Source organism: Schistocerca piceifrons, chromosome 5, assembly GCF_021461385.2.
Source record: "Schistocerca piceifrons isolate TAMUIC-IGC-003096 chromosome 5, iqSchPice1.1, whole genome shotgun sequence".
NCBI classification, from domain to species: Eukaryota; Metazoa; Arthropoda; class Insecta; order Orthoptera; family Acrididae; genus Schistocerca; species Schistocerca piceifrons.
Window position 1 is genome coordinate 387,998,954 of NC_060142.1, and position 26,464 is coordinate 388,025,417.

The window sequence follows — 26,464 nt, forward strand, 5'->3', positions numbered from 1 at the left end:
GGTTGGGAAGGGAGTAAGACAGGGTTGTAACCTCTCCCCGATGTTATTCAATCTGTATATTGAGCAAGAAGTAAAGGAAACAAAAGAAAAATTCGGAGTAGGTATTAAAGTCCATGGAGAAGAAATAAAAACTTTGAGGTTCGCCGATGACATTGTAATTCTGTCAGAGACAGCAAAGGACTTGGAAGAGCAGTTGAACGGAATGGATGGTGTCTTGAAGGGAGGATATAAGATGAACATCAACAAAAGCAAAACGAGGATAATGGAATGTAGTCGAATTAAGTCGGGTGATGTTGAGGGTATTAGATTAGGAAATGAGACACTTAAAGTAGTAAAGGAGTTTTGCTATTTGGGGAGCAAAATAACTGATGATGGTCGAAGTAGAGAGGATATAAAATGTAGACTGGCAATGGCAAGGAAAGCATTTCTGAAGAAGAGAAATTTGTTAACATTGAGTATTGATTTAAGTGTCAGGAAGTCATTTCTGAAAGTATTTGTATGGAGTGTAGCCATGTATGGAAGTGAAACATGGACGGTAAATAGTTTGGACAAGAAGAGAATAGAAGCTTTCGAAATGTGGTGCTACAGAAGAATGCTGAAGATTAGATGGGTAGATCACATAACTAATGAGGAGGTACTGAATAGGATTGGGGAGAAGAGGAGTTTGTGGCACAACTTGACCAGAAGAAGGGATCGGTTGGTAGGACATGTTCTGAGGCATCAAGGGATCACCAATTTAGTATTGGAGGGCAGCGTGGAGGGTAAAAATCGTAGGGGGAGACCAAGAGATGAATACACTAAGCAGATTCAGAAGGATGTAGGTTGCAGTAGGTACTGGGAGATGAAGAAGCTTGCACAGGATAGAGTAGCATGGAGAGCTGCATCAAACCAGTCTCAGGACTGAAGACCACAACAACAACAACAACAATGAGGCAATAGTTTGTGAGAAGTGGCAAAAATGACAGACAGGAATACTTGCTCAAGACATCATCCTAGGTTCCTTAAAATAATATACATAAAGGAGTTAATGCTAAAAGAAGCTGCTGGAGGTCTAGTTGGACACCTTGGATGGCGCATAACATTAAGATTTACAAAGGAGAAGTTAAAAAGTTCATAGTTCATGGCCACGTTGATGGAACCCTTGCTTTTGGGGAGAATGATGATGTCAGGATCAATTCTAGGGTCATTAATAGCTGTTCGTTCCTTTGTTTTTGTTGAGATACAGGGTCCATTGGGAAGTGTTTAGGGGAGGGAAAAAGAAGCCAGGTTAGAGATCAGGAATTCGTGGTAAGTCTGACGGCATGAAAGGTGGAGAGGGGATGCAGAGAATCTGTTGGAGGGATGTTAAAACTGTTTAAGACAAAGTTTAATGTGTTCTTTGGTTGCCTGTGGTCGAGTGAAAAATGCTTCTACAGGAAGAAACAAGTAAAAATAGAAGCAAGTTTGTACAAAGTCCAACATGGTTAGGTGTATCAGTTCCATCCCACTCCATAGTGGCTCTACAGCAGTAAGACGCTAAACTTAGTTCTATAACATGTAACATTTTGATGACAGTGATTGCTTTATTTTCAGAGAAGCAGATTGTGTTAATTGGATTAAACAAACCTCATTCATCAACAAGAATAAGTAGTTTGTCAGTTTTACTCTTCAATTTCATATGTTCTGGTTCAGTAATGCACTGATATTATATAATGACAGTGATTAGATGACATTTTCTGACTAATTCTGAAACTGAATGTTTCTCACAATTCAAACTTCTCCTGCTTTTGTTCAGCTCCCTGTACCCGAAAAAGGCTGATTCTCTGAAACCTGTTACTATTGGTGATTCCCAGTTTCAACAGTGCCATCTCCTCCTGCTTCCTAGTTTCTTTGCAAGTTGTTTCCGTATTGACTCCCTTACTCTGTATCTCATCTGTTCTAACTAAAGCAGGAGACCAAACATTTTTCCACATTCATGAAAAAAGGTCTGATAGTGTCATACACTTGTTCTCTCTCTTTCCTGTAATCATTTCCCAAATCTCCTTTCTCTCTTTTCCTTAACTCATTCAGATCTTTTCTTACCCCATCTAGTTCCACACAGTTTCAGCGTTCATTGTAATATGTTTTTGCAGTTTATACAGTGCACTGAATGACCATTCTTTATTATCCCCTAAAGTGTCAAAAATATGTTTATATGTGTGTTTTTGTCTGACTGTCTATTTTTCAGTTTCTTGCTATAACTGTCAAATCAGATTGTGGAACTTAGAATCTAATGTGATATCGAGAACAGATTTCACTATACATCCCCATGCAACTCCCACAACAAAATTCTATTCATCTGTGAGTCAAGTCATCTATGATGTAGGGTTTTATGATAACTGTAGTAACACTGTTCACGTTTACGTCGCACTTCACTTAGCGTAGACCGGGACTGTGTCCTAGGCATGCCCGATGTTAATTGACTGGGCACGGCCCGTGCTGCCGGAGTTGTTCTTGTTGCTGTTGTTATGCCGGCAGAGGTCGCATCCGAATTCTCGCGTGCCCTCTGGTGGACGGGACTCTACTTGCGGCAACTACCGTCCGTGACGCGCCGTGCCAATGTGCGCCTCCCACGATCTTTCTGGTGGCTACTGCACTCCTCCTCCTTCGGGGGATGAAGCCACTGTGATCCACTGCATCGGAAGGTGGAGCGTCGGGCAGGAGCGATGACCTCCACATCCATTGGATGGCCGGAGTCGAGGGGATCTGCCAACCCTCGAGTCGGAACCTTCGAATACGGCTGGAAGTGACCCACACGAAGAGGCCCCCGTCGTCCCACAACCGGAGCCTGGGACAGAACGGGCGACAAGCTGTCGAACTCTGGATCCTGTTCCACCTTGGGAGGGGCAAGACCCAGTGGCGGGGACGAAGGGGAAAGGACGACCACAGGTGAACCAGCCTCCTGAGAAACCGGGCCTGCTAGGGGGGCCGGCTCTTGCTGGGGCATCTCGAACGATGGCGATGCCGATGCTGGAGCTACTGGAGGCTGCCAAGGCCGAGAACCATCGCAGTGTGGCAGAGTCACAGCGGGGAGAGGAGGTAATGTCCCCTGTGAAACCAACGCAGGTGCCGGCAATGGGGAAGCCGGTGTCCGAGAGGTCGGTGGGTGGGTGCCCGAACGTGGACGTAGCTGATTTTGGTGACGACGTACCACCTGGTCCCCCGCCTGCAAGGTATAGAGCCGGTGGCCATTGCGGCGCAGGACCACTGCCGGTATCCAACGTGGATTGCGACCAAACCCACGGGCCCAGACCGACATACCCAGTGGAAAGCCAGGTACTCCGTTTTGTGAAGACTGGCGAGGGCCAGGCCGGAGGAGGTGCAGCAGAGTCCTAGGTTGACGCCCATGGAGGAGCTCTGCGGGGCTGCGTTCTCCCATTGGTGTGGTCCGGTATGCCGTCAAGAAAAACGTCAATGCTTCCTCTGCAGGAAATTCGTGCACATACTTTTTCATTTGCGTCTTAAATGTGCGCACCATGCGCTCGGCTTCCCCATTCAATTGTGGATGGAAGGGGGGAGAGCAAACGTGCCGAATACCGAAGCACCTACAAAAATCCTGGAAGGTCTGCGAAATAAACTGCGGTCCATTGTCCGAGACCAGGGTGATTGGCAGACCTTCCACAGAAAAGATTTTTGCTAGTGCCTGGATAGCAACTTCTGAAGTGGTTGAGGAGCATCGAACCACATATGGGAATCGGGAATAAGCATCAATGACAATGAGCCAAAAGCCATTGAGAAACGGGCCCGCAAAATCGATGTGAACACGTTCCCATGCTTGGGTTGCCGGCGGCCATGAAGAGAACGCTGCCCTGGGAGATGCTTGTTGGCTCGCACACTGGGAACAGGCGGCCACCAAGTGCTCAATTTCTCTGTCAATACCGGGCCAGTACACATGTCTGCGAGCCAAGGTTTTAGTTCGGGAAACACCCCAGTGCCCCGCATGTAATAACGTGAGGACCTCCCTTCGTAAACTTGCAGGAACAACCACGCGGGGAGCTGTATCATCGGTAGCCAGAAGGAGAACTCCTTCCAAGACCGAGAAGTGGTCTCGTAGAAGAAAATAATTACGAAGAGGGTCCGAGGCCCGGCCCGGAGGGCGGGATGACCACCCCTGCTGAATGAGGCGAACTACTTGCCAGAGAACCGGGTCAGCTGCCGTTTCCCTGGCAACTCGAGAACTAGTGATCGGGAAGCCATCAACCGCTTGGCGGGACGCCACATCCAAATGAAAACACATAATTTCTTCTCGATCGAACGTAGGATCCGGGCCCACCGGAAGACAGGAAAGAGCGTCGGCGTTGGCATGCTGTCCTGTAGGGCGAAAATGAATGTCATAATGGTACTTAGAGAGGAACAAGGCCCAGCGCTGTAGTCTGTGGGCCGCCCTATCCGGAATCTGAGAGGTGGGGCCAAATAACGATATCAATGGCTTATGGTCAGTGATTAACTGAAACTTCGTGCCATACAAGACAGGGTGAAACTTGGTAACTGTTTTGACAATGGCCAAAGCCTCTTTTTCCACCTGGGAGTAATGGGCCTGCACGGGACTAAGCATTTTAGACGCAAACGCCAGTGGTTGCTCGGAACCATCTGCGTTGCGATGGGCCAGGACCGCCCCCACCCCATACTGCGAAGCGTCTGTAGCCAGGACCAACGGCTTATGGGGATCAAAAGTAGCCAAACAAGGGGCTGACGTGAGGAGGCCCTTCAACGAGGTGAACGCTCACTCGCATGCAGGCGACCAATCAGAAGGAACACCCTTGTGCAGAAGGCAGTACAGGGGGTGGGCTATAGTGGAAGCCCTGGGAATGAACCGGTGGTAATAGGCTATCTTGCCTAAAAAAACTTGTAACTCTTTCAGTGAGGCGGGCTGAGGAAGGTTGACGATACCTTGGACCAAACTTCCTAGTGGCTGGATGCCGTGCCGAGAGATGGTGTAGCCCACATACTCAATGGACGGTTGGAAGAAGGTTGACTTATGCAGGTTGCAACGCAAGCCCACAGACCTGAATTTGAGAAAGAGGGTGCGAAGGTTGTGCAAGTGTTCCTTCGTGCTGCGGCCCGTGACAATTATGTCATCCTGGTAATTAATACAATGAGGGATTGTCGACGTGACATGCTCCAGATAACGCTGGAATATCGCCGGGGCACTGGATATTCCAAAGGCCAACCACTGGTATTGGTAAAGGCCAAACGGGGTGTTGACGACAGCCAGCCGTTTGGAGTCCTCATCAAGTGGTATCTGATGATAAGCCTCTGACAGATCGCTTTTCGAAAAATATTGGCCTCCCGCCACGGCGGAGAACAATTCATTAGCACGAAGCAAAGGATAGGTGTCCACCACCAATTGGGAATTAATGGTGGCCTTGAAATCACCAGAAAGACGTAATTTTCCCGAGGGCTTCCTTACAATAACGAGGGGCGAAGCCCACTCACTGGAAGAAATGGGAAGAACGACCCCTAGGGATGTCAGCCGGTCTAGCTCTTCCTTTACCTGAGGGCGGAGAGCCAAGGGGATCTGCCTCGCGCGTAGAAAACGCGGGCGAGCCGACGCCTTCAACGTTAAGTGAGCTTCAAAATCTGAAACATGCCCCAGGCCCTCCTCAAAAATATCGGGAAAGTCTGAGATCAAAGATTCCAATGATTGATATGGAACGTCTTCAGAGACCAACTGTATGGTGTCAGCGATAGAAAAACCGAAAGCTTGAAAGGCATCCAGGCCAAAAAGGTTAGCGGAGCTTGCATCACTAACAACAATAAAAGTAATAGGCCGAGTGACTGATTTGTAAGTCACGTCGGTAGTGAATTGACCCAGTAGGGGAATGAACTGTTTACCATAACCGCGTAGACGCCGGTAAACTGGCGCCAATGAAGGCGATCCAAGGTCGGAATAAGTTTGTGCATTCAACAACGAAACTGCCGTGCCTGTATCTACTTGCAGTTGTAACCGGCGCGACCGAACCGACACCTCGATAAAGAGTTTGCGTGCCGATGCGTCGGGAGCCTGGCCCAATGAAACTTCCTGAATGTCAACGTCCATGTCCTCTGTACCTGCTTCCTTCGATTCTTTTGAGGCTGAGCGGCAAACTTTAGCAATGTGACCTTTTTTTTTTACATTTGCGACAAACGGCCCAACGCTGGGGGCACTCTGACCGATCATGATGTATATAGCACGACGCACAGGATGGCAACAGGGGCCGGTGGCCGGAATTCTGTTTACGCGCTGTGCGGGAGCGGCCATAACGGCCGGATTGTACCAATCGCACGTCGTCCACCCCGGACACAGTGGACGCGGCCGCGCCGCCCTGAACCTCCGCGACGGCGCACCACGCTTCCAGATGTTGACCTGCTGCGTGAGAGACTTCATACAATTGAGCAATGGACAGGACTTCCTCTAGGGAAGGGTCTTCTAACTGCAGGGCCCGTTGCCGGACCTCCCTATCAGGGGCCGAACGAACAATGACGCCGCGTACCATAACGTGGGCATACGACTCTCGCGACTGCTCCGTGACAAAATGACTTGCGACTAAGACCATGCAGGGTAGCAGCCCACGCCCGGTAAGACTGATGGGGCTGTTTCTTGCATTGATAGAACTCGACCCTAGCCACCACAACATGCGTGCGGCGGCGATAATATGAAGACAGCAATGAACACAATGAGTCAAAAGACAAGGACGAGGGTTCCTGCAACGGCGCTAGCTGCCGCAACACTTGATACAGCGAGGGAGCTATCCAAGACAAGAAGAGAGCATGACATACCTCCGCATCGGCAACATGAAACGCCTGGAAATGCTGCCGAAGGCGATGTTCATATGCATCCCAATCCTCCGCCGTCTCGTCATACGGGGGAAAGGGAGGAGGAAACTGCGCCGGAGCAGACGGCGTGGAGAGCAACGCCGGAAGCACTTGTTTCATGGTGGCCATGAGCTCTGTCTGCTGCGCAACCAAAACCCGCACCAAATCCTCCATGCCGTGGAGAAGCTGCGAAACCGGAACGACAACACAACACGTGAAAGAACGACCCTACTCGTCGCCAATTGTGTAGTAACACTGTTCACGTTTACGTCACACTTCCCTTGGCGTAGACCGGGACTGTGTCCTAGGCATGCCCAATGTTAACTGACTGGGCACGGCCCGTGCTGCCGGAGTTGTTGTTGTTGTTGTTGTTATGCCGGCAGAGGTCGCGTCCGAATTCTCGCGTGCCCTCTGGTGGACGGGACTCTACTTGCGGCAACTACCGTCCATGACGCGCCGTGCCAATGTGCGCCTCCTGCGATCTTTCTGGTGGCTACTGCAATAACTGTGTTTTAAGAATAACGTTTTTTATCAATTTTTTGTTTTTATTTTTGATGAAGTTGAGTGTAAATATAATGATTAATAAGTCAATGTGATACTTTAGTGTCTCAACTTTTGTAACCTTACTTAATCACCCTTTGTATGGTTTCCAACAATCATTCAATCAATGTCACATGAAATAAAAATATGGTTAATGGAACATAAGTACAGTTATTAGACAGAAATCACAGTATGTATTTATCACAGTATTCATGTTTTACTTTTTACTCGTATAAACACATAATACAAAATGAGCTCAATAAAACAATAAATTCACTGCTATGGATGTTTTTAAAGTACTCTTGGGCCTCTGTGTCACAGAACACCTTCAGTTCCTGCAGATTACGGTACTTTTCTGTGGCAAGAGGTAGCACTCCTGGAACATTGGACATGTGATCTCGTGTTACTGTATTGTCTCTGGAGGTATTATTATAAAACAGGAACTGCTATTTCAGACAGTGATATGATCTAGTTTAATTAAATTGGGTGTCATTAAATTATTTAATGGCTTACCTTGGTAACTAGATGATGGGAACAAAAACTCTCCTTCTGAAACTTCGATTCATCTACTGTTCATCCAGCAGGAGCAGTGATAACTGATGTGGTGCAAGGCACATTTTAAAATTATTTAATTGGATAGATAAAAAATCTGCTCACGAAGTGGTGGCAAAGCACACACATAAAAGACTGTTTTGATTGGCAAGCTTTTGGAGCCAGTGGCACCTTCTTCAGGCAGAAGGGTTGAAGGGGAAGGAAGAAGGGTGAAGGAAAAGGATTGGAGAGGTCTACAAAAAGGGGTAGATTTTGGGAAAGTCACCGAGAACCACGGGTCAGAGGAGACTTACCGTACGGGATGAGAAGGAAAGACTCCGCAACAGTCAGTCTTTCCTTCTCATCCCGTACGGTAAGTCTCCACTGACTCGCGATTCTCGGTGACTTTCCTGAAATCGACCTCTTTTCCTAGACCTCTCCAGTCCTTTTCCTTCACCCTTCTTCCTTCCCCTTCAACCCTTCTGCCTGAAGAGGGAGCCACTGGCTCCGAAAGTTTGCCAATCATAGCAGTCTTTTATGTGTGTGTTCTGCTGTCACATGATGAGTAGATTTTTTATCTATCCAATTAAATAATTTTATCAATAAGGTACATTGTAAGTGTCACAGTGTGTGATAAGCGTTGGATTATGACATTCTGCCTTCATCTCCTAGCACACTGGACTCACAGTCGGGAAGATGTCAGTTAAACCTGTGTCCGGCCACTCTGGTTTAGGTTTTCTGTAATTTCCCTAAATCATTTCAGGCAAATGTCGGGATGGTTCCTTTGAAAGGGCACAGCTGATTGCCTTCCCCATCCTTCTCTAATCCAATAGGACCAGTGAGCTCACTATTTGGTCCCTTCCCCCAAATGAACCAACCAACCAACCAACGTTCATCTCCTTAATAATTTGAGATGGAAATGGACATTTTGGTCAGTATCTTGGGTATAAGAAACCAGTCCACTCTCGTGCCATTGAACCATCAACTTCAACAATGTTAAAAGGATGGGTTGTATGAGTGGATCTTTAATCATGTCCATCCAGCCCTTTGGAAGCTCAGCTTGATGACAACTAAGTACTTAATACTTTCCAAATATGAATGTCCTCTAACTGGGAATTTCACACAAATTGATTCAGAATGCATTGGATGGTGGACAAGGTAGTGGATGATATTGAAAAGAGTGTAGATTTTGTTTTGACCCTCAAATGAGCCATGTAAGATTTTAAAATTTTTATCTCCGGATCGAGAATTGTAGTGCTTAATAATGCAGGAAAGAAGGTACAAGTACTCCATTTGGACCTTTCTTCCCTGTTGGTTCAGGACAAATAAAGCATTCTGCTTTACTGTCTTAGAGCCAGTGTATGTTATATAGATATAGAGAAAGCTGTCATGTATAATAGCCAATATTGGTACTGATTTTTGGACATGGAAGATTCTGTTGGAAATCCATCTATATCAATTCATAGTTTGTAAACTTGCGGTTCTCTGTTCAGATTATATTTGACACAGATAAAATGCATCAACTTTTTGCTGGTGTAGTTCAAATTTAATATTCTCTCTTCCTCTTAATATTATTTTGAACGACCTCCCCTTCCATCTGTTACTTGTGAGAGTGGTGCACCTAGAACTTTGAAAGTTATAGAAAACTTATAGAAAACCCAACAAGATATTAAATTTTGTATTAATATTTTATGATAGGTATCGCATGATGCTGAACAGGTAGAATGTGTCTCTTTATATTTTAAATATCTTCTTGATAGTTAGTTCAGACAAGTACAGTTTCTTTGTTTTATTTATGCAATAATGACTGGAACTCTCTTTAAATAACATGATGTGAGTGGAGTTGTTTCACTCTGTTCCTGCTGAAAGTTTGTGTGTTTGCTTCATTATTTCCCTCACTTTTTAACTGGAGACATGTCTTCATTTTTTATAGAATTGCTAATAGTGTCTAATCTTTTCATTGAAATTCTGTGCAGTGATACAAGACCTTTTGACAAGCAGTCAATTCCGTTACTGTATTATCTCTCATTATTCTTACCTTATAATGAAATGTATAATCACACTAAGTGGCTACTGTCTCATCTGTGTGAAAATTATCAGTAGAAGTCAGTCCTGTAAGGTGACAACTTTGCTCATTCCAGTGCTTCAGTAGCTTGAGGTTAGATGTGAGTTTAGACTTTTCTGCATCAGTTAACATGTCAGTACAGTTCTTCTTGCAGTTGCAACACTCCTATTTTGTGTGACATTGTTCTAATTTTTTTAGATACTTCAGTTCATGTACCACAACTGTTGTCTTTTCCTAGAATTACCATTGCTGCTTGATTGTGGATATTCATTTATCAATTAAAACATGGACCACCAATGTATATTACACAAAACTCAGTTCCATCACACCACAAAGCAAAGAAGCTAATCTCTAGTCTGCTCTGTGCTTGTAAAATCATGAAGTTCAACAATATAAAAGAAAAGTTGACAACAACATTGCATTTAACAATGTCAACAATGAAATTTGAATAAAACCAGACAAAAAGAGTCGATACAGTTCAGAAATCCACACCTGCAGGACTCCACTCTTTCTATTCTTGTTTTGGATGGACTTGACACATTTTCTCAGTGTATACCATATTTTTATCTAGCTGTAGCTACGAAACCCATTAAATTCATCTAGGTTGACCCAACTGAAAGTGTGCATGATGACCTACATAATGATGCCATTAACTCATTTTTGTGAAATGTGTAATTAACATGTTTTTTTTCCATGTTGTCTTCATATATAACGTTAACCATCACTACAGCCACAAGTCAGAAGGGGTAGGAAAGGAGGGGGGGGGGGGGTTGAATCATTTCATTCAGTATTACATCAAACCCGAGAGCCAAAACTTACAGCAAGTTGAGCACCTCTCACGCAAGTTTGAAATACCAGTAATTTGATAAAATACAATCACTGATATAAAAGACTAGATCATTCTCATCAAAACCCCGGGAGAGTGTGTGTATGTGTGTGTGTGAGTATGTATACTAGAAAAAAAGCAAGAACTCAAAAACTAGTTTGAATTCTGATTTTGCAATATTTCTGTATGGCTTATCATTTTAGATCCAAAATAAAACAAGACACAAAACTTAACTTCACATAATTTATTTCATTTTCATATTAAGTGTATTCACATTATTTAGTACTATACTGTGGCAGCATTTTGAAGGTCCTTCAGCGTAACATAACAAAGAAACCTGATCAAATCAGTTTCTGTTATTGAGAGATTAATATACAGCATCTACTCTTCATACAAGAGAAAAAGAAGATATTCCAGGCTTCAGCATTAAACCACTTATAGGACTCCTCACCCAGCAAGTGTGTCAGTCTTCCACGTGCCACTTACCATATAGGGTTGTATCTTTATGTTTGTAATGGATTTAGATAAGGTTCATAAGCAGGCTACATTCAGATGCTGTACCATATTAGTTTGTGCACATTTAACTTTTTATTTTTCGCATGGAATTCTCATTGTTATTTGATTTTATTAATTCTGTGTTTGTGCGAACTTTGAATTGATTCTGCTCAAATTTCACACTGTTCTAAAATTTTGTACCATTTTTATTTTATTTTTGGTATTTGAATTCTTTAAGATTATAAAACTGTAATGAAAATAATTTTTGAAACATTCACCAGAGCCATGCACTGTCCCATTTTATAATTATAGTTAAATTTACATGGTTCCACATTTTTCACTTTTTTGTAGGGATTCATTGGCTACAAAAGAAGATGTAAGTGGCAATACATGCATCAATAATGAGGATTCCTTCTACAAACAGGCAGCCCAGTATTGGTCTGAAGTGCCTCCAACATTAGATGGCGTTCTAGGGGGATTTGGCTTCATTTCAAGTCCTGACATAAAAGGTTCACAGGATTTTTTGAAATTGTTATTTAAGGTAATGTGTGATTATTACTTCTTGTGTCAACTGTTGCTCTTATTTTAAAATGAAAAAAAAAAAAAAAACTGACAAGTATTGAATACTAATATACTGCTGGATGAATAGCTGTGTCAGGTGGAAGAATTAGCTTCAGCTTGAGATTATTGCGATTGCATTTTGACAAACAGAGAAAGTTGTGCTGTTGTAAGCACCATGCATGCTGACCCGAGCCTTGCAGCCTTGGAAAAGGACAAGTAAGGCAATGGAGTTATGGATAAAATCATTATAACTTAAATACGTGCAAACTGTGCTACTCTGTTGGTGTTAGTTGAAATAGATTTCTATGTTTTTCTATCATCAGCTAAAAGTTAACAAATACACTGTGTCCTCCCCATCTCACCCATTGCCTTGGCCTCCTCCACTCCTCAGTTGAGTTTACTGGCTTCTCATACATATACCGTGATCTGTTTTGTTTATTTATTTATTTATTTATTTTTATGCTTGTCTACATACATTCTATCCAGAGCTTCATTCAGTCCCTTTTTCTCCCAGCAGATATGCAGTCAGTTTATAATCCTGGCATTTTAGTTTGTCAGTCTTCTTGGAGGATTCTTATCCCTGATTCAATTATATGGTGTTTACTTATTATTTAATAACCAGAACTCTCTTTAGGGTTATCACACTGTAATGGAATTTTTCTCCTTGTATGAAATTAAGAAAAGGACGCCGTGTGACTAATGCTTAAGTAATAGAGTTCCTATTTTGATCTTATTACACAGCTTTAGGTTTATTTTCTATAAATAGAATACTGAAGTTGCTGTTCATGTGATGTCTCACACAACTATAGGGATGAGTCAGTCATATTACTTAAAAAAAAAAAAATAAAAATAAAAAAATAAAAAAAAAAATAAAAAAAACTGCCTCTGAAATTGTTATCAAATTTGTCTGAAGTGAACCATCAGAAATAGACAACAAATATGAATCCTCTGACTTTGGTACTCCTGTTATCTTCAGTTGTGTATAAGGTCCGCATCAAAAATGGAAACTAAATAGTGTGAACAAAAATATGTACATATTCCAGGCCACTAATGATGCCTTGCATATAGCACAAAAGCTATGTTTTATTCAGTTATGAGTAGACAGTCTCAAAGTAATACTTACCAACATACCATAATATTATACACAACTGAGGAAGACAGGACTACAAAAGTTGAAGATGTTACTACAGCATTTCCTATCAGCATGTCTGACTAGTTCAATAAAATACCTCTGAGTCTTCATAAGACAATACAGCACATAAAATTCAACAAAATTTGCAAGAGTAACAACTTATTTCCAAGTGACGTCAATGTAAAGGTTAAAAACAGTTCTACGATAGCACAAAAGTCAAAACCATATACAGAAAGGTATTAGTTATTAAATGAAATTAAAATACTATATTTGAAGATAGCATTACCTGAATACAGTACTGTATGAGAATCATTTACAGTTGGCACAGCACATAGGGAATCCTACAGTCCTCATGGCACTGATAGTAAAAACTGAAACTCTACATTCACGATAGTGAAACCTGTGCAAAATGAGCTTAAACAGAAAATAATGAAACTAATAACAAACAAGAACACAAACAAACATTTACATATGGATTGAGAAACCACAAGAAAATCAACACACGTTTCGTCCATGTTTACTAAACCCGAAGGAGACAGAACTACACAAAAAGGAAAAACTGTTCTTGGAAAAAGGGTTTGAAACACTGCACCAAAAGCAGGTTAAACAACCAATACATAGAAAATCTCATAGTAGAAGCAGAACACAGTCTTACATGTGAATAAAAACAAAATATTTGTGAAATAAAAATAAGCTAAGAAGAATTCGTGAAACACTAACAGGTACAATATCGAAAGTCAAATTTTTGGGAGAAGTATCTCAGCCATTTGAAATAAAAACTGCAGATGGTTGGAAAATAAGAAGTAATGAAGAGATCTACAAAAATATATAGAAAATATCTGAAGTAATGGCCAAACAAAGAGGAACCTTTTTCGGACACCTCTACCGAATGTATGGAAATAGACTAACAAAACAAATACTCCTACATTTCTGGAAGAGGAAGTGGATAATAGCATGGATTACAGAAGTAAGGAAAGATCTAGAAAGAAACAACATCAAAGAATCAGAAATAGCAGGAAGAAACCATTCTAAAAATAAAATACTAAATTTGGAAGGCTTTCAAAGCAAAAGAAGTAAAACAATCAGGAACAACATGGACAGAAGAAAGGAAGAGACTTCATGGGGAGAAAATGAAGGAATACTGAAAAAATAGGAAACAATGACAAAGTAAGAAGTGGAACAGAAATAATTAATAACTGAAATTGTTAATGTGATCCTAGTTGGTCAATATGATTGGAGGGGAGGGAGAGGGGGGAAGCTAAGAAGAGAATTAGTAAAAAAGCAAATAATGAGCACAATTAAACAAACCCAGCAGGGACACAATAAAAAAAAAAAAAAAAAAAAAACACACACACACACACACACACACACACACACACACAGAACCATCCACCAGGAAAACACGAAAGTTAATAACCCATAACATTTTAATAATGACAGCAGACAAGGGAAATGTAACAGTACTTATGGATAAAGAACAATATATCACAAAAACCAAGGAATAAATAAATGCTAGTTCCATAGAAAATTTAAAATTAGAAAAAATCGCATGATTTCTGCCAAATCAGTAGTGAACAGTTAAAAAACATTGAACACTCACTTACTGGTAGAAAGATTTTTTAATGTAGAAGAACCCACAAGCACCAACATTCTACATCCAACCAAAAATACACAGATGCACGACACACCAACGAGAGCAGTTATAAATTTCAGAAAAGTTCCAACATACCACATGGTTAAACGTCTCCAAAAAATAATCATGGAGGACTATAAAATAGAAACCAGCAGTGAAAAGCACAGAGACCTAGCAGAACATGTGCAGAACATAGAGGTGCCGCACACAGCATCACTGATTTAATTCAATTTATAAAGCATATACACGTCCATCTCTTCACAGAAACAATATAAATCACAGAACAAAATCTCACATCTGACAGCAAGCAACATCACTACAGAAGTAATAACAAAAATAAAAAGTATCCTCAAATTGATAACCGAACAAAACTATTTTCAGCCAATATTTTTATCAGATATTTGAAAAGATAGCCACTGATTAAAGATTTAAAATCATACATGGGCAAAGATACGTGGGTGACATTATTTATCTGGTTGACGAGCCAAAAGAAAAAGCAGATGAACTCCACTCTGAACCAACAAAATACATCAAAATAAAGTTCAAAATTGAAAAAAAAGAAGATCAAATAAATTGTTTTGACATAACAATAATAAAAGAAAATGGCAACCATTCCTTTAACGGTTTCATAAAACCAATGACCACAGACACAGTAATAAATTCCACATCTAATAATCCCCACAACCAGAATCTTGCAGCACTAAGACGCATGCTATATAGAATAAAGAGGATTCTGCTCAACAAGACTAACTCTGAAAAAGAAATGAGTATGATTACAGTCTCTCACACAAGTGCGCGCGCGCACACACACACACACACACACACACACACACACACACACACACAAATAGAACAGATCACAGACACCACAAAAACACATTCAGTAGTGGGCAATAACATTCAAGATTTAGCAGCACTATCCAAAAACATAACATTCAAAAATGTGTTTAATTCCTAAAGCTACGAAGTGTAAAAAAAGTTAATTTCAGATGGCTATTGTCAAAAGAAGAACAGCTATAACAAAGGGAGAAGAACACAGCGTGTAGATCAATGTACATGAAACCTGCGAGGGAACTTTAAATTATGACTGCATAATAGAAAAACGAAAATTACCAGAACTGTTTATAACCTATATGTATGACATCCTACATGTAAATTAAATAGTATAAACAAAAATATATACATATTCCAGGCCAGTGAAGATGCCTTGTGAAACATGTGTGGCACAGAAATTGTTGTTTATTTCAAGTTGCAATTAGACAGACTCAAAGTAATAATTATCAACATACTGTAATAATTCCTCAGAGGTTTACATTGCACTACTCAAGTTTCAGTATATTGAAAACACTAAAATACAATGACTTTTCTATCATTGTGGAACTGAAAAAAGAAAAAGAATATGTTATGTTTCAGTTAGAGATGCTGCAAATTCCACTTCATTTTGTATCAGCATTAAGTAGGTATTTTCCTTTCAAAATTAAAAAGCAGATGAATTTGTGATATATTTTGATTTTAAAACTTTACATTGCGGCAAGGGATTGTGTTGTGTGGAAAGGGGGAATGGCAGAAGGATTGGGGAAAACTGACTGATGACTGGGGGGGGGGGGGGGGGGGGACAGGATCACAGGATAGTACTGTAGCACTGGAATTTGTTTCAGCCACGGCACAAAATAGTATAGAAGAGTGTATTGGGATGAGAAGGGAGGAGGGGTGAGGAGGAGGAGAGAGAACAGAGAAAGAGGGAGGCAGTGGAGAGGAAGGCGTGAGTGCAGGATGAGTGAACTTATTGTCAGCTGTTGGTGGGGAGGCTTGTGTACCTCAGCAATACAGATGGCAGGAACCACAATGGAGGGGTATCTGTTGAGAGGCCAGACAAATGTGTGGTTTCTGAAGAGGGGCAACAGTCTGGATGATTGACTGATCTGGCTTTGTAACATTAACCAAAATGGCCTTGCTGTGCTGGTGCTGTGAATGGCTGAAAGCAAGGGAAAACTACAGCTGTAATTTTTCTCAAGGACATCCAGCTTTACTGTATGGTTAAATGATGATGGCGTCCTCTTGGGTAAAACATTCCAGAGGTAAAATAGTCCCCCACTCAATCTCTGGTTGCAGACTACTCAGGAAGATGTCGTCAACAGCAGAAACAAAACTGGCGTCCTACAGATTAGAGCGTGGAATGTCAGACTCCTTAATTGGGCAGATAGGTTAAAAAATTTAAAAAGAGAAATGGATAGGATAAAGTTAGATATAATGGGAATTAGTGAAGTTTGGTGGCAGGAGGAACAAGACTTCTTGATGGCGAATACAAGGTTATAAATACAAAATCAAATAGGGGTAACACAGGAGTAGGTTTAAAAATAAATAAAAAAATAGGAGCACAGATAAACTACTACGAACAGCATAGTGAACACATTAGTGTAGCCAGGATAGATATGAAGCCCACACCTGCCACATTGGTACAAGTTTATGTGCCAACTAGCTCCACAGACGATGAAGAGATTGAAGAAAAGTGTGATGTGGTAAAAGAAATTATTCAGATAGTTAAGGGAGATGAAAATTTAATAGTCATGGGGGACTGGAATTCAACTGTAGGAAAAAGAAGAGAAGGAAAAGTAGTAGGTGAATATGGACTGGGGGGGTAAGGAATGAAAGATGAAGCCACCTGGTAGAAATTTTCACAGAGCAAAACTTAATCCTAGTTAACACTTGGTTTAAGGACCATGACAAAAGGTTGTATATGTGGAAGAGGCCTTGAGACACTGGAAGGTGTTGGGATCTGGATAAACTGAAAGAACCAGATACTGTGCAGAGTTCCAGAGAGAGCAGTAGGGAATGATTGACAAGAATGGGGGAAAGAGATACAATAAAAGAAGAATGGGTAGCTTTGAGACAAACCTCTCAAAAATGAGATTGACAGGAAGTGCAAAATGGCTAAGCAGGAATGGCTAGAGGAAAAATGTAAGGATGTAGAGGCATATATTGGTAGGGGTAAGATAGATAATGCCTACAGGAAAATTAAAAATACCTTTGGAGGAAAGAGAACCACCTGTATGAATATCAAGAACTCAGATGGAAAACCAGTCCTAAGCAAAGAACGGAAATCAGAAAGGTGGAATGAGTATATAGAGGGTCTATACAAGGCTGATGTACTTTAAGGCAATATTATGGGAATGGAAGAGGACATAGATGAAGATGAAATGGGAGATATGATACTGTGTGAAGAATTTTACTGAAAGACCTAAGTTGAAACAAGGCTCCAGGAGTAGACGACATTCCATTAGAGCCATTGATAGCCTTGGGAGAGCCAGCCATGACAAAACTCTTCCATCTGGTGAGCAAGATTATGAGACAGGCAAAATACCCTCAGATTTCAAGAATAATTTTATAAATCCAATCCCAAAGAAAGCAGGTGCTGACAGGTATGAAAATTACTGAACTTTTAGTTTAATAAGTCACAGTTGCAAAAAAACTAACACGAATTCTTTACAGACAATTGGAAAAACTGGTAGAAGTCGACATCAAGGAAGATCAGTTTGGATTCTGCAGAAATGTTGGAACATGCAAGGCAATACTGACCCTATGACTTATCTTAGAAGATAGGTTAAGGAAAGGCAAACCCACGTTTCTAGCATTTGTAGACTTAGAGAAGCCTTTTGACAATGTTGACTGGAATACTCTCAAATTCTGAAGGTGGCAGGGGTAAAATACAGGGAGCGAAAGGCTGTTTACAACTTGTACAGAAACCAGACAGCAGTTATTGGAATCAAGGGGCATGAAAGGGAAGCAGTGGTTGGGAAAGGAGTGAGACAGGGTTGTAGCCTATCACCAATGTTATTTAATCTGTATATTGAGCAAGCAGTAAGGGAAACTAAAGAAAAAATTGGAGTAGGAATTAAAATCGATAGAGAAGAAATATAAACTTTGAGGTGTGCCAATGACGTTGTAATTCTGTAAGAGACAGCAAAGGACCTGGAAGAGCAACTGAATGGAATGGACAGTGTCTTAAAAGATGGATATAAGATGAACATCAACAAAAGCAAAGCGAGGATAATGGAATGTAGTCGAATTAAGTCGGGTGATTCCGAGGGAATTAGATTAGGTGATGCTGAGGGAATTAGATTAGGAAATGAGATACTTACAGTAGTAAATGAGTTTTGCTGTTTGGGAAGCAAAATAACATGTAGACTGACTGTGGCAAGGAAAGAGTTTCTGAAGGAGAGAAATTTGTTTAAAAGAGTATAGATTTAAGAGTCAGGAAGTCTTTTCTGAAAGTAGTGTCACCACGTACGGAAGTAAAACATGGATGATACCTAGTTTAGACAAGAAGAGAATAGAAGCTTGTGATATGTGGTGCTACGGAAAAATGCTGAAGATTAGATGGGTAGATCACGTAACTAATGAGGAGGTACTGAAGAGAATTAGGGAGAAGAGTAATTTGTGGCAGAACTTGACTAGAAGAAGAGATTGGTTGGTAGGATACGTTCTGAGGCATCAAGGGATCACCATTTTAGTATTGGAAGGAAATGGGAAGGATAAAAATCATGGAGGGAGGGTAAAAATTGTAGAGGGAGACCAAGAGATGAATAAACTAAGCAAATTCAGAAGGATGTAAGTTGCAGTAGTTACTTGAAGATGAAGAGGCTTGCACAGGATACAGTAGATGGGGAGCTGCATCAAACTGGTCTCTGGACTGAAGACCACAACAACAATTTAGAGAAGCTGATGTTGGGGAGGGATGGGGGTTGGGGATAGAATCCAAATGGCAGGGGTGGGAAAGCAGCCATTGAAATCGAATATGCTATGCTCAGCAGTGTGTTCTGCTACTCTACTCTTGGTGACAGCTTCATGATGGCCATTTGTAAAATTGACCGGGTAGTTGGTGGTCATGCCCGCATAAAAAGGTGTGCTGAAATTATCAGTAGAGAGGCATATTATATGGCTGCTTTCATATGTTGCACTGACTCTGATTATATAATAGGAGAGAAAGGAAATTTTGGTTGTATGGTCATCAACATTAGAGATGGAACACAAGTCCAGATTTATCAAGAGTGGGGAAGGAAATCAGCTGTGTCCTTTTCAAAAGAACCACTTAAGCATTCACCTCAATCAAGTAAGAGAACCATGTAAAATCTCTGCCCTAATAGATAATCAATGATGTGGAATGTTTGGATATTGACTTAATAACCTAACTTTGCTTTATAGACAGGCTCTCTTTCTGCACATGTTCCTGCTCATTGAATAAGAATACTGCACTTACAAATGGTAGGAGACGTTTCATAGTCATCAAATTCTCCCTGGCTAGATGTAATCCTACATCTATTTATGTCTGCTACATCCAATAATTTATGAAGGCTAGCCATAAAGATCCATAATAAATTTTTTTGTAAATTGTTTCCAGGTACACATTTAAGTCCCTGTCCCAAAATACCATAGCACACCCCTAGAACAGCCAAAACAAAATGGCACAGCCCATCTCCAGTGTATCAGTGAACTGCACTATTTTGTTCTGATTCCTCCAGTGGTGTGGTACAATGCTGTGGTGTGAGTATTTCTGTGTGTACCATGTACCAGAACTCTATACGTGTACCTGCAAACAAACAAAGAGTTAATTGTGTAACTTTATTTCTTCGGAGTAATAATTAAAACTTTGTAACTATCCCTTGCACATATTTTTACCTTTGTCTACCCCTACAATTTTTCCTCTTTATCATTCCAAAATTAACTATATGTGTATGCATTAGATGCCTTAGCATGTAGTTACTGAAGAAAGACAGTGTGCCAGGGGAGGGGCAACAGTAGTGGTTGTGTTCTGTTATGAATGGGCACAGCAGGGTAGCAGAAATGCAGTTTGACAGCTGAAGTCTGTGTGAAAACATATAACTCACATAACTTGTACACTACAGCTAGCGAGTCTGGAAACAGTGGTATTAACAGGTAATGTCCCTATAGCCAGTAATTTGACAAATAATAGATCTTCAAAACCAGTAGTTCCTCAATTGCGTACTGAAAAGGAATAGTAACATAAACAAAGGATCAACCAGAACAAAACAAGATCAGCCACACACTGCTAGAAGAAAATTTCATAAAACAAAAATAGGGAAGAAAATGTAGCAGAGTGAACAGTGTAACTTACTATGACACTGACAATCCAAAATGAAGAACATGTGTCACACGGAAATTGTGTCATTACCAACAATATTACGTAAAAATAAAATTTTCTTATCCCTTTTCTGCAGCTTTCCAAACTAGTGAAGCCTTGGGAAGTACTTATAGCCATGTCTTATTGTGTTTATTGACTGATTGGAATAGCTAGTGATTCCTGTGACCCTCTCAAGCAACGTTTTTAACAAAATTTTTGCTAATTCATTTGCCTTGTCCATCAAAAATTTAATGGCGTTGCATACAAGGTGTCCCCAGCGGAGTGGTCAGTATACAGGAATACAACAGGAACAATCATTTGAAGCCAAAAAATTAATGTGGACCAATGCACTATTCTGAATGGTTTCTGAGATAGAACCCATGTAATGAACACTTATTTTCTGAATTATTCAATATATTAGACAATGTACACATGTACAGTAGTAAGTAAACATTACAATGTGCATTTTACAATGTATCGATTGAAAAATATGTGTTTTTAACTCATGCACCTGTAAGCGTTGTAGTACATGTCACATTACAGCTGTTATACAGTTCACAATAAATGTTTGAATATCCCACTGTCAATTTCAGTGCTTTTGTGCATTCTTGCTATAACATGTATTCTTGGCTCAGTACCAAAGCATGTTCCTTAATGAGGGCAGCAGCATCCATGATGTGACCAACTGTTCATCGTACATACTCACTTTGTTTGTACACCTCGGGCTTCATCTGACACCATAAACAAAAATCTAATGGCATAAGGTCTGGCGATCTTGGTAGTTAGTTAACTATACTACCATGACGAGTCCAGCTGTTAGGATATGTGCCATTGAGACGGTCCCTTATAATTCTGGTAAAATGTGGAGGGGCTGCATCATGCTGGAGGTACATTGCAGCTCATGTGGCCAGAGGAACATCCTCAAGGTGTCAACAAATGAATTTTCCAAAAATAGCAAGTAACTCTGTCCCGTCAATTGCTCTTGTAAAATGATTGGACCTATCAACATGTTACCGATCATGCCGAACCACTTCCATGAAAACATGGCTTCATATCAATGAAGACAAATGACAATTGTCATTTAACCAGTGAGAAAATTCAAGTTGTGTGGTATTGTTGCCAATGTGAAGATTGTGGAACTGCCGTATGTGAAATGGTACATGTTTCCTGCAGGTAATATTCACCATACGTGTATTCGTGGGACATTGATACACGCAAAAAGTTTGTGTGTGTTGGTAGTAAGGCTATGCTGCACCATTTCACCAGTGTGCTGCTTTTTCTGCACAAGTTGTTGAACTACTCATTCAGAAGAGAGAGGGGTCTTGGAAGTATACCTGTTTCACACAGTGCACTGAAAACTCTGGTAAACACTCTTCAATAAGGAATTTGACATGTCGGGAAGTGCCTACAGTATTCTTTGACAGGAGCATGACCACTACCATCGCAGAAGCTGTAAACATAACACTATATATGCATCTTCTTCATTATAGTGTGTTTAAAATTAGTTGTGACTTTTGATGTTTGACTGACTGGAGGGGACGTGATGCCATTGCCTAGATAACACCAGTGGCAAGCCAGCTTTCCCTACTGTGCCAAAGGTGGTTCAGTTGATAAAGAGCCCATGATTTCACGCTGTGGATAAACATTACCACATGCTTCACACCTTAGATGATGGATATCTGTGTTTGTCAGCTCTAATTTTAAAGTGATATTTTCTGATGTTGAATTATTCTGCAGCTGTCTGGAATTGTGAACCAGTGTTTTGTGGTGGTGTTGCATTAATAAAAACACGGCAGTGCATCAGAACACGAGGTTCACATCAAAAGTTGTTGTCCAAGAACATGTTCACCAGCTGTGAAGATAATGTTATGCTGCAAAATATTCCACCGAATCTGACAATAGTAATGGATAGTGCACACACCACTCTGTTGTGATAGAAAAGCTCCAACAATGCAGTACAGGAAAGTAGATATTTTGCTTTGGTTAGAAAGAAATGTTCCATTAGATAAAGTTCAGCATAGCATGTATAAGGCGGAGTTAATGGAACATATAGTGCTGTACAAGCCAAACACTGCACCTACCCGGTTAACAAACTAGCTAACACTAAAGGGCATAATTTAATCAGGATTCCTCCTTACCATGCTCATTTAAATCCAGCTGAGAATGTACGAGGATAGGTGAAAAGGAATGCGGCAAAAAACAAGAAATTTACACTCAGTGAGGATGAAATGCTGACAAAAGAAGCTATTCCAAATGTTACACCACAGGACTGGTCTTGAGTTGTCAGTCATATCAAGAAGGTAGTTGGGGAGATGGGTTCATAAGGGACTGTGACAAGCTTTAAGTAATACATTAGTTCTCGTGTTGCCATGTTAAAATATGCTCCTTTTGCCAAAACACAGCAGTGTCACATTCTAATGCAGCTGAAAAATAAATTGCAACAGAATCCTGAAACAGTATAATATTAAACTAGTAAGTGAGGGCAAGACAGGTCAGTAGTTTATGAAAAAGGCCATTCTCAGTAAAAAGAAATCAAGATGTAACTTCTTCACTTATGTTGTTGCGGAACCCACAGAAATTTTTGTTTCCCCATCTATTGAAGTCCCTAAAAATTACACTATGTCATTGAAAAATCTATTGTTGCTTAAATATCATGCTAGATATGGGAGTTTTGCATATTAGTCAGATGGCAAAATACTCTGTTCTTTGCAGCATGCTATGATTTGCCAAAATCTTATTTTGATATCTCAGACTGTTTATGAGATATGAGGGATCTGTGAATATTCCATTCTGGCTTTTTCACTGACGCATGCATTCTTCACGACAGAGTGCTCTTTACATGCATTCAATTTTCTTGAGATTGGAGACAGATGACACTATCCTTCCAAGTTTAAAGAAGAATTCAATATGTTATCTACATTTCATATGGAGCAACGTATGCCATAACATGGGCATAGCAATCCTTATTTTTCACTACAAACTTTAAGAATTTCTTTCAGTAGTTTATCTAATATCAAAATATCACAATAACTGTTACCATTAGCTATGTGATAGGTACTCATCATGATGCTGACGAAATAAGCTAAAAGATGTGCAAGAATCAAAGTTTATTACTGAATAGTTTCTTTAAAATCATTTGAGAAAGATTGCAGATCAGCTGGTTTACATGGCTTGCTGTTCACGCAGGTAAGCTAGCCTGACAGGTTCCGTGCTGAGTAGGTCTCAGATTATCATCATCTGCTGACGTACTCAGCACATGCTGGCAACTACGCTTCCCTCCACTCGTTCCATACTGAACTGTCAAAAGTCACAACTAAGTTTAAATGCACTGTAGTGTAGATGTGTGGCATTTAGCCAGCGTGTGTACACACACAGTTAACTGCTTCTCTGTCTAATACACTCTCAATCCCTCGCAGCACTTCACTTACCACACAGCATGGACAACCGTGCGTTTGATGGGCAGATTTAATGGCAGAAAGGCATTCTGAAGAAGTTCACAGCAATGAGATGGGTTTGTGTAGAAGAAAACGTTGGAGCAGTTGGGTAGATAAGAGACATATGTGCAAGCCACTAGCCCGAAAGGAAATTTATGTTAAATGTGCTTCATCTCAGAAGCCGTTTGGAATAGGATTTTTTGTTCCTCAAATGAGCATTCCTGGGACCCCCTGTATTATCAGACGTGTGATTATAAAGAACTTTCTCTGCACTACAGTTGCTGAAACTGTGGTGTCCTGCTATGCGGTACAGAGATGGCAGGGGGAATGCTCAAAAGTGTGCAGCTTGGCAAGCTGCAGTCAACTGAAGTAGCTGCCCATTAGGAACAATGAAACTGACCACTACTCAGGATGAGAATGCATTTCTATGCCGGTGCCACAGTATTTTGTACGAGCTGTATGCTGGCTGTGCCACACAGGTTAAAGACAGGCCACTGAGCCAGAGCCAAAGCCGTCACCCGTGTGAACAGCAATTCTGAAAGAATCTAAACATGTACTAATAGACATAATGAAGAATTCCATTTCATGGCATAGCAGAGAAAAATAAGTGTATCTCAACACTAAGAAAACCAGCTACCTTGGCTGGCTGGTGTATCCAGTTAAATACTGGTCTACCAGCCCATAGGATAGGCTGTAATGATCCTCTATCATGTAAATCTTTTGTTTGGTGAGGAGTTGTCATTAGGAACATTAGCAGATGTGGGCGTAGCTGTTGTAGATGCTGAGTGGGGTACGAGACTAGCGCATCACTACATTTTGAATGCTTGTATCCTTTCTTTTTCTTGCTTCACACAATTGAGGAACATTTTTTTCAAAACTCGAGGAACACAAAAAAGTAGTGTGGAGCACGGTATGGAGGCAATGGTCAGGGGCGGAAGTACTGGCGGGGGTGTAGAGCAGATAGGCATGGAAATGGGTGGGCGCAGCACACTTGGGTGAGCATGGGAGGCTTCTTATGTGTAACAAGTTGCCCAGTAGATGTAGGTGGAACCGTATGCTGTTGGAATGTTTTGTTCAGCTGGAACATTTTGTTTAGTGCAGTAAGATTGTTCTCCAGGCGGCGAAAACACTGCAGTATGATGTCGTTGAGTGTGTTGTCATATCTGGTAGGCAGTTGCCTTGGGTAGCATCTGTGATTCAGCATGCACAGTGCAGGTTGTGCAACACAGTGGCAAAGTCTGCACCACCATCCACACTTGCATGCAGAAGAGTCGAAACACCGATGGAACCAGCATAGACATGTGACACATGTTGGGAGAGTGGCATCCACCACACAACAAGTTGTTTTGTTGTCTGGCGGCTGCTGTTGGGAAGTGCTGTCACTTGTGAGGCAGTGATTGGGCTGGGTCGTGTCATCTCACATTCAGATTGAGGCGTGAGGTAACGGCTAACTGCCGCAGCGGGGAGGGGATGCCGGCTTCTTCAGTTACGGTCGGGTGAATTCATGATACCTTGCCGAGCTGGGATGGCATGGTGACGGGGTGTTGTGCTCAGTGATATTCCATTGAATTCATGCAAGTTTGGGTTCCTGCCTTCGTGATTCAAGGCAAGATGGCTGCCATTGTTGTCGGCGTCAGTTGGGCAGAATAGTAGGGCAGAAAAAAACATCTGAGCACTGTTCAATTGGTTGAAAGACACAGTTGTGAAAATCTTTACTGCCTGAACATGCTGCAGTCGAAACAACAGTGCTGATAGGAGCACGCTGTCTAATCAGTTGGATAGTGTGTCTCTGTCCGACACTGTAATGACACTTCATATCTGAATTTAGGTCCCTAGGAGATTGTTGGATGCGACATTGTGGATCACCAAACATGTCGATTATTTTTTTCATGTCCAAATGAGCCATCTCTTGTGCTTTGATGGAGGATGGAACACTGTAGGTGCATTGGGCAGTCAGTACTCTACACAACTGTGTCGATGTTTCGGGTTCAGACACAGTTTGATGCTTTGCACTTGAATGTTCTATGTCGTAGCATGGCACGTAAAACAAGGATGCAGGAAAATTACTGTCAGGTTGCAAGACACATTTAGCAGTGGAGTGCGATAATGGCAGCATTGTCATTTTGTGGTAATCATCTCGGTAGCAAAGCGAGAAAATACGGCGTGATGTGGTAGTTGGAGCTCACTAATGTGGTACACTGGTTCATAGTGATAGTAAATGATGAAAAACACAGTGGTGTGGACTACACAACACACTATATTTTAAAGAAATTGGTACGGACAAGAATACACATC

At 41.2% G+C, this 26,464-nt stretch overlaps 1 protein-coding gene across 1 annotated transcript in view; it reads left to right on the top strand.

Moving 5' to 3' along the window:
* The window catches only part of LOC124799315 (N-terminal Xaa-Pro-Lys N-methyltransferase 1), an 85,149-nt gene that overhangs the window by 15,692 nt on the left and 42,993 nt on the right, over positions 1–26,464 (top strand). The window contains exon 2 of the mRNA XM_047262903.1: positions 11,622–11,811. Coding sequence (XP_047118859.1) covers positions 11,622–11,811 — 190 coding nt within the window. The remainder of the gene's footprint in view (positions 1–11,621; positions 11,812–26,464) is intronic.